Here is a 12,173-nt window from a genome sequence, read left to right on the forward strand (position 1 = left end):
TCTCAAGCTCTAAAACCCCCGCAGAAACAAGGTGGTGGATGATGGTCTCTTCCTAACCTCGTCGGAAATATCTTGTTGGATCAAGATTCCCAAACTTTGGTGCAAACATTTACACACACAAGAAAGTTGGCAGGTTAATTTTTCGAGCATCGCAATTGAAACATGGCTCCAGCTACATCGCTTTCCAACCTCAGACGAGTCGAGGTAAAATTCTAGTTCTTCTGAGTTTGTGACGTGGAACTTTGATGCTCACCCATTTCACTCATACAGCACACCCCAAAGCCTGATGTCCAACTCGTCCAATCGATCGAAAACAAGCTACGTGCACGCGTGTTTGCTGCTCGTATACGTGTTTCGCCATTATTCGCAGACTTTGACAAACTGAGATCTGGGTTTGTCACCGTCTCGCAATTTCGACGTGCTTTGGGTGCAATCATGGATCGTGGCGTCGTAAGCCCCTTGATGGAAAGCGAGTACACTGCTCTAGCTCGTTTCTATGATGCGAAGGGTGATGGGACTGTCAAGTGGACTACTTTTGTTGATAGCATTGATAGAGGTAATGTCAGCCGAGAGCTAAAACAAGCTGTATCATGGCATTGGAGTGTCTGTGCTGATATTTTTCTCGATTTTAGTGTTTGGTGCTAAACGTCTGGATCAAACACCTACGCAGGCAATCCCACCAATCGACGAAGGTACATTGAATCGTATACAGCTATTTCAATGGTGCTTCTTTAACGATTAGTAACTCTCATAGTCGTTGGACCTGTTCGACCTCCTCTATCCCCTCATTCTGAGAGTGTCTTGCACGAGATTATTGAACGAATCCGTTCATACTGCAAGCACCATGGATGTAAGAGCAGAGTTCAATGCTTGATGTGCATGTCCGCTTTTTAAAGCATCATGCTTACTCTTTTCGTACCAAACAGGTGACGTAAAGTCCTTCTTCAAAGACTTTGACAAGCACCACAACGGCTACGTAACTTACAATCAAATGCTACGTGGAATCCCACCAAATCTCCTCTCAATGGAAGAAGAAGACCTCCTTATCTCGCAATACAGCGACGAAGTACTAGAAGAATGCAACTATTTCAAACTCGTGAATGATGTAAACCGCAAGACTCGTCGTCCAAGACCAGATCACGCAACCCTTGTTGCCAGACTAGTAGATAATTCCGAACACATCCCTGTCGGAACTGAAGAGATCTTCACCGAAAAACACGATCAGGGCAAAATCACGACGGATGAAGTCGAATCTCAAATCAAGAAGTGCGTTTATCAGGAACGCATTCGGTTGATTGATTTCTTTAGAGATTTTGACCGATTGAATTCGGGGACTGTGACGGAAGCTCAGTTTAGAGCTGGATTAAGACAGAGTGAAATTCCGCTGGAACAGCAGGATATTTCCCCTCTTTTGGGAAGATATGGCGATAGTGAGGGTCGAGTGTGGTATCGAAAGTTCTGCTCATCGATTGAAACAGGTTTGCATCACAACGCTGCTTATTTTCGTATTTTTGTTCCTCTGATAGACTTACATTACTTACGCACATAGTATTCACCAACCCTGATATCGAAAGCAACCCATTGTTGAATGTAACACCACCATCTAGAGACTTCTTACTGAAGGTAGGAGGCAACAGGTTGAAGGAAATGACCTTCTTTGGTGTGAGTCTTCTATCTCTAAATTTTTGTGTTTGTAGGGCTGCAACGAACTCCAACCCGAAGAGGAAGCCCGTTTCCAAGTCATCATCACCCGTTTCCGTGCTCTCGTCCATGAGATGAACATGAATCTCATCCCCTTCTTCAAAGACTTTGACAAGTCTTTGGGATCTGTCGGTCGAGTCACTCGATCCCACTTTTCACGACTCTTGTCCACCATGAGAATGGATGTTTCCGACGAAGATTTGCACATTCTCTTGAAAAAGTATGAGGATCGTGGACGCAACAAGGTTAATTATATGGAGTTTGTTAAGAATGTTGATCCTGATGGTATGTGTATACAGTCAACTTGATGCATTTCGTTGTCTGACCTGGCGTTGCCTTTTTTGCAACTCACTTTTCCTTGTCGCGTTCGTAAAATCCAGCTTACAAGCACCCAAAAGCTCGCCAAATGAAGAGCGGACCATCATACACCTCATTCGTAAAACCTGAAGTCACAGCTGACCAACCAACTTCAGCATTCAAGACCTTGTTTGATCGCGTTCTTCAACAAGTCGCACTCAAACGAATCCGAATCAGTGACTTGTTTAGTGACTTTGATAAATTACGATCGGGCTCCATTCCACGAGACGAATTCATTCGAGGAGTGAATTCTTTGGCATTGGACTTCACCATGGATGAATACGAGTCTATTGCTGATCACTATGTCGATGATACACGAGTTCGTAGTTGTCGCTGGAAGAAATTTGAAGAGGATGTTGATTTAGGTATGTTGACCTTTGCAATAGCAATCCTACCCCCTTGTAGCAGCTCTTTTAGTCGGTTGCCTCACCGGCTTATTCTCTAGAATTTGGAGATAGAGATTTAGAATCTCGACCAACAGCCCCTCCCAAACACACCACAGTTTCAACCAATTCTGGCATCACAAAGGCCAACCTGACAGACGATGAAGAAAAGATGCTTCACAAGATCTTGGAACAAATGGGATCTCACTTGCAATTAAGAGGTGGTTTGTCTCTACGAACATTCAGAGATTTCGATAAGGTAAAGCCAAAAACAACCATACATTCAACGCAAAGCCACAATATTTTTGCAACCCTTGCGAGACTGAATCGCGATGCTCTGTTCCTAACACAATCTCTCTTTTGTCTCTAATAGCTATGCACAGGCTTCGTATCCCACACACAATTCCGTCAAGTGCTATCTGGACTAAAGATCAACTTGACCGAAGACGAGTACAATGTGCTATGCAAGAAATGGATGGGAGAGGCTGATAACAAGGAACGAGTTTGGTATGTTGGGTTTGCCAACGAGCTATTAAAGAACGAAAGGGCATAAAGAGCGAACCTCAAGTCAGCCACACCCAGCACAAAATATGTGTTGTTTTGTAAACTCGACGAAAAATAGCAATTCAAATTCTCAAAAGTTCGATTATACTGTGTGCAAGGTTGCCTTATATTCCTGTGTAGGCTGACGGACGGTACATGGATTTATGAGACAGTTTCAACTCTTTCAAGTCTTGCGTTCCGCGTGTTTGGTCAAGCTCTATCCCTTGCACTTCACAACATCTTTTTCACCAGGAGTTGAGGCCATTACTTATAACAACAGGATCCTTGCAAGGTCTAGATCATTCAAGGCAAGTTTCGAAACCAATTTACCTCATTCGCGTAAGTAATATTTTCTTTGCTATGAACTTCCAACCAAAAAAATCCAGAACTTATTGTAGGAGCACAATGTCGCTCCGCAGTGATTTGATTCCTTTCAACATATAATAGCCTCTAGGCGATGACTTTAAAAGCCGAAAGATGAAGCGGAAACTCGGATGTTGCGAAGATTGGAGAATGTTCTTCTCACAATATCAACGTGCCTTAGACGTAATCATGGAACGTGGTGTCGTTGGCCCCACAGATGGAAAGCACGTACTCTGCCATTGCTCGTGTTTATGATGCAAAGAAGATGAGGCCGTCAAATGTACGGCCTTTGTTGACAGTGGTGATAGAGGCAAGAAAAACAAGCAAAAGAAGGGAAATACGTAAAGAATGGCTTTATTGAGCTGTTCTCGATACCTAGAATTTGGTGCTATACGACTGGATTAGACTCCTACTTTACCACTTAACAGAGGGAAAGTAAACCTTATCTCTGTTATTGAAGTGTAGCCTTTTTCATCCTAAATGTCTCTCATAGTCGCTAGCTCTGTTCGACCCCCTCTCTCTCCTCATTCGGAGAGTCTCTTGCACGAGATCATGAACGAATTCGCTCACAGACACTATGAATGTAAGAGCAAATCTCATACCTGGATGGTTGGGGCTCTTTTTCGCTGTATCTTAACGCTTTTGCGCCCAAACAGTGTCCACCAATCTCAGCTTTTCCAAGACTCATCTGGCAGACGGTGCTACCTGGCATCTTGAACGGATTGGATTGCACGTGCGATCACGAGGTGGTTTTCATTCAGAGATTTCGATAAGGTAATAGAGGGCTCCATTCGTCACTATACTATGACCACCGACGACTCTAATATTTGCTTTGTCCAGGTTTTGCACAAGACCAGCAATGGACAGGCTTCGGGACTCTCGGTAATCCTGTACCATAAGCTCTTTTATGTTGATCGTTGCTGTGGGTGGTGCTACTCTGTAGTATGTATCTAAGGGTTTGTGATCGGTAAACACTCGATCAGCATTTTCTCTAGTCAGAAGCCTTAAATTAGCAGTCCCACGATGACGAGCTAGTGTGGTTAACGCCTGCTCAGGGACAAACGACTTGGGAGGCACTGCTGGTCGTGGTGTTGCCAACACCGGACTAGTATGGGGTTGGTGGCGGTTGAGTTGATGGTGCTACGACAGCCAGCTGTTCTGTTTTCTATCTGTGTGGGATCCGTCCGATGAATATGGCTCTTTGCGATGGTTCCAGACGAGTATGATGGGGTGGGCAATGGGATGTGGTTGTTACTGGTGTTATTACCGCTATTATTGCCATTATTACTACCATGAGTATTGTATGGTGGCAGTAGTGACGATTCTGGGGCTTCTGCGATGTTTGATTTTGGCCAAGTCTTTGGCCTCGAAACGGTTCAAGAGACGCAAGAATCCATTTTATTGAGCTGTTATCAGAGCACTATCGCAAGACTGATGGACCAAACACAGTGCTATACCATCTATAATCTTTCCGTAGTCGACTTCTTTGACTGATAACGGAAAGAGACGACCAACTACATGTGAGAATGAGCTGATGTCGGACAGCGTTGGGCTTGTAAAGATACCCGTAAAGTCGGCTGCTACTTTGCTACTATTTACTGCCATCGTCTATGCTTGATTCTTTGAAATGCGCTTTGAAAAGACTTGGAAATACGTTGTCAAGCACGAAACGAAAGGAAAATGAAAAAAAGACACCCAATATTGGATGAAGCCGTAAGCAAACAAGGCCACAGATGCCAACCCTAAACCTATGTGTGCTAGACACAACCATTATGACGTCTTTTTACGAAGTGGAGTGCTAGACCTGATCTTTTACACGTTTCCAAACACACACCCACAAACCTTTGAAAAAGTAGTGAATCGATGCCCAAATGAAGCCTTATCAACTAAAGAGGAGTCTTATAATATTTCTCTAGTTGAAAAACTCGTAACAAGCAATGGCTTCACACTGCCCCCGCACTGCCACTCGACCTGTTCATTCTGCCAGGTTCGTGACGAGACACAGAGCCAACACGAGCTTCTACTATACCTAGACGTAACTTCAGCTCTCTAGATTGTTACGATGGTCTAAACTCACTGTTTCTTGTGGTTCAAAGATCGAAAAGCATTATTTCTCATCACTGATAAGAGCTGCACTTGATCCTCCTCGCCACTACAACATTTTCACAGTCAGCTTGTTAGCCTTAGATACATGCTGATGCTTAATGCGTCGGCAAGTGAAGGAATGTTGATGACTTGAGCCAAAGTCGTAAGTAACTGATTTGACCGTCAATACCAAAAACACTAATCTCGACATTCATATCTTTACCAATTGCGCAGTTGCTGCAATCTTCCTTCTTTCAAAGTCACCTTCCGAGGATAGTGTCAAAACTTTGAGTGAGACCCGTTAAACCTCCGTTCATAACAAGGAGGATTTCGAGACATTGTCAACCACGGTCAATTGGATCTTGCCGGGAAGAAAGCATGATTCTGATAGAAATCATTATTATTATCAACCCTAATAGGACTAGTTTAAAGCAGTTATTTATCATATCTGATGTCAAACAATTTTGATCAGCAGAAAAAGAAGATGCCGCCTGCAGTAGGCATACGGTAGTGTAGTAATGAAATGTTCAAATGTGGCAAAAGTTGACAACTACGTACTGGTAAAATTCCTCAGTAGAAACTGTGCGGATTTCTGACGAGGACGCAAACTACAACTGACGAGAAAAGGAGTTTAGGAAGAAGGGGATCTAAAGACATCTTTGCTGTCGAATTCTTATATGCTATGAGGGTATGTGATTTCTAGTGCGAACAGTCAATTTTCTGCTGAATGTTTTGAGCACTTACTTGGATGAACTAAAGTCGAGGTTCATTCCACGAGAATTCGGGTACTCTAACGTTTAATTCGTACTAGAAGTCACTATGGAAGAGTACGAGGCTGTTGTTTACCATTACTTTGATGATACACAAATCCGTGGTTTTCGACGGAAGAAGTTTGACGGTGGTGTTGGTTTGGGCACCTTGGCCTCTGGATTGACAATTCACTCCTGATTTTTGTGCCGTTTACCTGTTATTCTCGTTATCTGCGCACATCTCTTACAATTCGGAGACAGGGATCAAGAATCTCGACCAACAACCTCTCCGAAAGAGTCTACAGTTCCGCCAATTCCCCAATCATCACAACCAACTTAAATGCTATGGATTGACTCTCTGCCCATTCAGAGATTTCGACAAGGTACCCGACTGACTGCCGTTTGCTGTTTCCCATACCTGTTTTTTGCCCATTGTCTGAGACGAGTATCGTGGGACACCATCTCTCTCTAGTTCAATTGCTGTGCAAAGGCTTGTATCCCGCACACAAGAAAGTGCTCTCCGGACTGAAGTCGGCCATAGAAGTCGATCACACCAGTACAAACCAACACATTTTGTAAACCCCAAACGAAATATAACAACTGGCATTTGCGTAGTTCGATTGTGCTATATACCAAGGCTTTCCATTCTTGTGCACTATTTACAGTATGCATTTTTACAGTACTTTGCCTTCATAACTCATAGTAGCTCCTATTTACCAAATCCAATCCCCGTTTTCCCAAACGTCACAGGCTTGATGGGCTCAACGACTCCTTGATTGTCTCTTCCCAAACCTTTACCCTCTTGCCACCCCATCTTTTGCATCATCCGACTAGCTGTCGGAGCTACGACAGGCATACTCGTGCTAGCGACCTCTGGCTCACTACGTCTTACAGATTTTGGGATATCCGATGCAGACGTAACAATTCCACTATCAGGTAATGAAAAAGGCTTGTCATCCATCCCACGATCTCGCTCACGACGAATCGCAGCTCTATCTCTATACTGTTGTGAATCAGTAGTCGAATTGGCCTTTTTCTTCTTTTTATCGGTACCCAAAAGAGTGGATTTGAGACGGTCGAGCTCTTCGTGATGTTTCCGTTTCCGCTCTTGTTTTGTTTGTTCTGATGCTGTCAGTGACGTGTCTATAAGTGCGGCTATTGTTGATGTTGCTGGCGTTATAGTGGCGGTGTGCCGAGTTTCAAGTATTTTAGTGGCAGACGTTACGGCACATTGATTGCAACTCCATTTCGCATGTATGTGTACTTGGAGTGTTGTTGTGTCTGCGATGTCGATGAGATCACCGTGTCTCAATACCACAGGCTGAGAAGCTACCTGTTATAATACCAGAGAAAGAAGATATAGTCAGAATTGGTCATCAATATGATAGGCCTTTTCCCTGCGTTCTTATGCTTTTGCACTGTACTTTGGATGGCGACAGCCTCGTCGCATTCACAAAAGTTCCATGTTGACTGCCGTTATCTACTATAAAGAAGGCTTCCTCCATATCCGGATTATCGACATATATAGTGGCATGGAATCTCGAGCAGCTCATATCAGCAATCCGTAGCCGTTGCTGCGTAACATCTTTATCACGTCCAATAGTCATACCAGACCCATCTACTAGAGCAATAGAATCTACTTCCAATATGCTCGATTTGACAACCACTAGTTTCATGGATAGATCAGATTCTGGGATGGCCGCTGTGGGTGGTGCTTCCTGTTCATATTGCTGCCAGACGTTACTACTTTTCTTACTATCAGGATCGTATTCATATTCATTTGAATATGGATATGACGTAGGAGCAGAATCGTCCTCGTCAATCTCTCCTTCCTCACGATCAGCAGGAGCAGCTGGTGTGTCTGGATCTGATGTTGGGAAAAAGTAGCCCTTTTCACGATTCCAATGCCACCCGGACGCGACATGGATATATGTATCAGTATCCGGATCATGTTTCCATTCATCTAAGTCCTGCACTCCGTGTCTTTGATCCAGCTCTCCTCGATCGGTTTCCAAAACATCGTTTTCCCCAGGAGTTGAGGCCATCCCTATATAAGAAAGAGAGACTCGCAATGTCTAGACCATTCAAAGTACGTGGCAATCCAACAATTTATCGATGCGAGTTAGCAACTCTTTCCTATGTGCTGTGGATGAACAAAGAAATCACAATTTGAATTTGACCATGAATGAAGCTCAGTACTAATATCCCATCACTATATTCAGCCACTAGAGAAGAAGACTCCAAAGCAAAAGCAAAAAGAGGAGGAAGAAGCTCGGAGATTGGTGGGCATTCAAGCATCTCGATTCCAACATTTGAGCATTGGGCTATCAAACATTGGCACCAAACAAATATGAAGACGGTCAAACTCATCAAAATTGTATTTAAAATATTAGAGAGATGAAGAAGAGCTCGGACAAGTGTACTCTGAATTCGTCGCTACTTTTGATACTTCAAAGACAGGACCCAAGACTTGGGTGAAAGGAAGCACAATCCAACCAACTCCCTTATATCAACCTGAAGATGTTCATCAAATGGCTACTGCTCCTCCTGCTCCAAAGACTCTATATCGACCACAACAACGATTCGTCTCGGCTGCTTCAAATATTGTCGAGCCTGCAAAAGAACAAGTAGTCTATTAAATATTTGCTACAAAGAATCATACGTGATTAGTGGGTCTCACCTATTTGCTGCTGCTTTTGGGAACAGGTTGAGGAAAAGACAATGGATGCTCCTCGCTTGGGTAGAAAACGAGATCTTGATACCTTTCTTGAAGAGCTGAAGAAGGAACAAGAAGATAGGGATGTTAGATTACGACATAAGCATGCTCGACTGTCTGGAGCTGGTAATGTCTATAAGCAAACATATGGTCAATGAACATGATGACTCATCCGCGATCTCCTTCTTTTGTTGTAATAGATGCACCTATGGCCCTGTATGCAGGTGAGACAAGTCAAAAATCATACTGGACTCGTACTAACTATCTCTTCCTTAGCATTCGAAGACGGTCAAGGTTCGCACGATACAGGAGACCCGCATACGACAAATTTATACATTGGTAATATCAACCCAATCACGACCGAAGAAGATCTATGTAAACTCTTTGCTGTGTATGGACCGATCGCTTCCATCAAAATCATGCATCCACGAACACAAGTGGAGATTGATCGTGGTCGAAATACTGGATTTGTGTCATTCATGACTCGACAAGACGCTGCTACAGCATTGAAGGAATGTGACGGGAGAGAAGTGTCTGGCTTTCAAATCAAATTGGGGTGGGGTAAACCTATACCGTTGCCTGCACAGCCTATTTATGGTACGGACCGTCCATTCGAAACTGTGCTGTTTTGCTGGTACTTACCTTGCACAATTAGTTCACGGAAAGACAACAGGAACCACAATGAAAACAGGATTACCATTCAATGCCCAGCTACCATCAGCATCAAAAGTATTCGCATCGGGAACGACAATGACCCAAAACAAACGTCCCGAAGTCAGAGTCTCTCGCCCCAATGATGATGAGATTGTTATGCTTATCCATCGTATGGTTGAACGAGTGATTAAACATGGTCCCATGTTTGAAGCCATGATTATGGATCGGGAATTGCAAAATCCAAAGTTTGCATTCTTGTTTCAGAATGATGTGAGTGTGAAAGTTGCACAAAACGTAATCGTCTCCAGTACTAAGTCTTTTATTTTGGGTTGTTAGAGCGCAGAGCATATATACTATCGCTGGAGACTCTATTCCATACTTCAAGGAGATGCCAAGAACGTGTGGCCAACCGAGACCTTCCAAATGTTTGATGAAGGGCCTGTTTGGACACCTCCTGAGATTCCCTTTGATGATTCGGTAAGGCATGATACAAAAGAGCAGGATCCCGTTTTCAGACTTTAGGCATTTGCCGACCAGGACGCGAAAAAAGACCAAGAAATAACCGCTGTATGTTGACAAACCGCTCACGTCATCAACCATTTGCTTATAGGCTATCGACTTGGATGATTTGTCTGATGAATCAGATGCTTCAGAGGGTCGCGATGGTGTCAAAAGACGTAAACCCGTCCCAGGCATAGCCAAGGGAACACTATCACGCACCCATAGAGTCCGTCTAGAAGCTCATTTACGTCGGCTTACATTCGAACGAGGCACGATAGCTAGAGCCATGGTGTTTTGTATAGATCATGCAGATGCAGCAGATGAGATTGCCGATATAATAGTAAGCTCTCTTGTCATCCCAGCCACACCAGTCTTCCCAAACAAGATTGCTCGACTATATCTCGTATCGGATGTCTTACATAATTCAGGAACCCCATTACCGAATGTATGGAAGTTTAGAAATGCATTCGAGACTCGCCTAGCACCCGTATTTGAGCATCTAGCTAGTGTTTGGCAAACCATATCGGCACGGTTACGAGCTGAACAGATGCGTCGAGCCGTTATAAGTATCTTGGGAGTATGGGAAACCTGGCTTATATTCTCTAGTGACTATATACAGAGTCTAAAGGCCAAATTCAGTGAATCTAGTAGCAAAGCTTCCGTTGAAGACAGTCTTGCTGAGAGACTTCAACAGCAACGGGAATCTCATACTGGTGCTTATGGATTGGATGAGAGTGTTGATGATTATGGTGTGCTTGGTGGTAGTAAACAGCCTGCGATCTCTCATGCTTACGGTGCATTTGCTCCTGTTGAGGGTGGAGATGATGAGGATGTTGATGGTATTCCGATGGATATGGCTAGCGGTACCAATACGTCGGGTGCTCTCAATAACTTTAAGCCTGTTGGAGAGGACGATGATGATGAGGATGTTGATGGAGTGCCGTTTGTTGCGATCAAATGAACCAATAAGGGTTGTTAAGATGATATGTTTACATAAGCTTAATAGTATAAATGTAAACACTATATTAATTATATTAAAACGTGTTTTGCGTGTAATGGGGAGCGGATGGTGACGCGTAACTCACGTCATGGCGGAGGTGCCTGTTTCTTGTTTCTCAAAAGTCAAAACCCCAACGACGTCCTCATGGGCTGACAGAGAAAAAGAGGCTCGGTGGACAGTCTAAGGAGAGCCGAATGTTATTTTAGCAAAAGTAAGGTTTTCCAGGTTTGTCCTTTGTTGCCAGTTTATTGATGCTTATGGGCATCACACTTTGTTTTTGAAAAAGTTGAGCTTATCAAGCCAAAGATTATTATAGAATAGAAAAACATGGCACAAAACTCCCAACAGATGCCGTTATCGTCCACGCTGACACTGGCTTTAGCACAACAAAGAGCAGCTGCATTAAGCCAGCAAAATCCAAGTCAACCAAACATCGCCAACAGCATGCTAACAACACTGACGAATATGAGCAATAACAGCAATAACAATGCAATGCCAAATGGGTTGTCGTCAATGCTGGCATCACTGCAAAATACACAAGCAACAGCTGCAAGCAACATAAGTCCCGAAGTCGTTATGGCATTCATGCAACAAAACCCTGGATTTAATAACTATGTACAGCAGTATCTACCAGGCCTTGCTGCTGGTGGTGCTCCTCCTCCTCCTCAACAACAGCAACCATACCTCTCAGGTATGGCAACACCACCACTCGCAGGAATACGAACTCGCGAAGTAATTGAAAAAGAGCTTGTAAACACGATGACACGCATGTCTGACGTACAAACAACCAACAAAGTCTTAACCGTACGAAAAAACCAACTCGAAGCGGAAATGGCAACAATCAGTGGTAATTTAAGTCATTTGGACGGTGAACAAGAACAATTAGAAAAGCAATTACAATCGTTAAGAAACCTGAAAGCAAACCTTGAAACCGAGTTAATGAGTTACAACGGAAACAACAATAACAGCGGTAATAGCAATAATAATAATCCCATGCTAAAAGCCGAATACGACCCCAGTATAATGAACAATGGCAACAATAACGCCAGTCGAGATCCACGAACATACTCTGGTAACGGCCAACCAATGACACCCAACAATAACTCGGCAATGTCAACGCC

General features: G+C 43.6%; 2 protein-coding genes across 2 annotated transcripts; both read left to right on the forward strand.

The window, feature by feature from the left end:
* Positions 1-162: 162 nt before the first annotated feature.
* SmJEL517_g05889 (uncharacterized protein) lies at positions 163-2,994 on the forward strand (the record flags this gene model as incomplete). The annotated part of the gene is made up of 10 exons (XM_031171815.1): positions 163-204; positions 271-556; positions 633-692; positions 755-850; positions 927-1,478; positions 1,550-1,623; positions 1,698-1,986; positions 2,082-2,423; positions 2,504-2,700; positions 2,815-2,994. The coding sequence occupies 10 exons, from the start codon at positions 163-165 to the stop codon at positions 2,992-2,994; spliced, it is 2,118 nt and encodes a 705-aa protein (XP_031022209.1).
* Positions 2,995-8,252: 5,258 nt separating this feature from the next.
* On the forward strand, positions 8,253-11,013 carry SmJEL517_g05890 (uncharacterized protein; the record flags this gene model as incomplete). Its single annotated transcript, XM_031171816.1, has 9 exons — positions 8,253-8,270; positions 8,404-8,463; positions 8,575-8,808; positions 8,888-9,023; positions 9,098-9,121; positions 9,174-9,494; positions 9,553-9,821; positions 9,888-10,028; positions 10,162-11,013. 9 exons carry the CDS (start codon positions 8,253-8,255, stop codon positions 11,011-11,013), a joined length of 2,055 nt encoding a protein of 684 aa, XP_031022230.1.
* Between the last annotated feature and the right edge of the window lie 1,160 nt (positions 11,014-12,173).

The sequence above is a fragment of the Synchytrium microbalum genome (genome assembly GCF_006535985.1).
Source record: "Synchytrium microbalum strain JEL517 chromosome Unknown SmJEL517_scf0063, whole genome shotgun sequence".
Classification (NCBI taxonomy): domain Eukaryota; kingdom Fungi; phylum Chytridiomycota; class Chytridiomycetes; order Synchytriales; family Synchytriaceae; genus Synchytrium; species Synchytrium microbalum.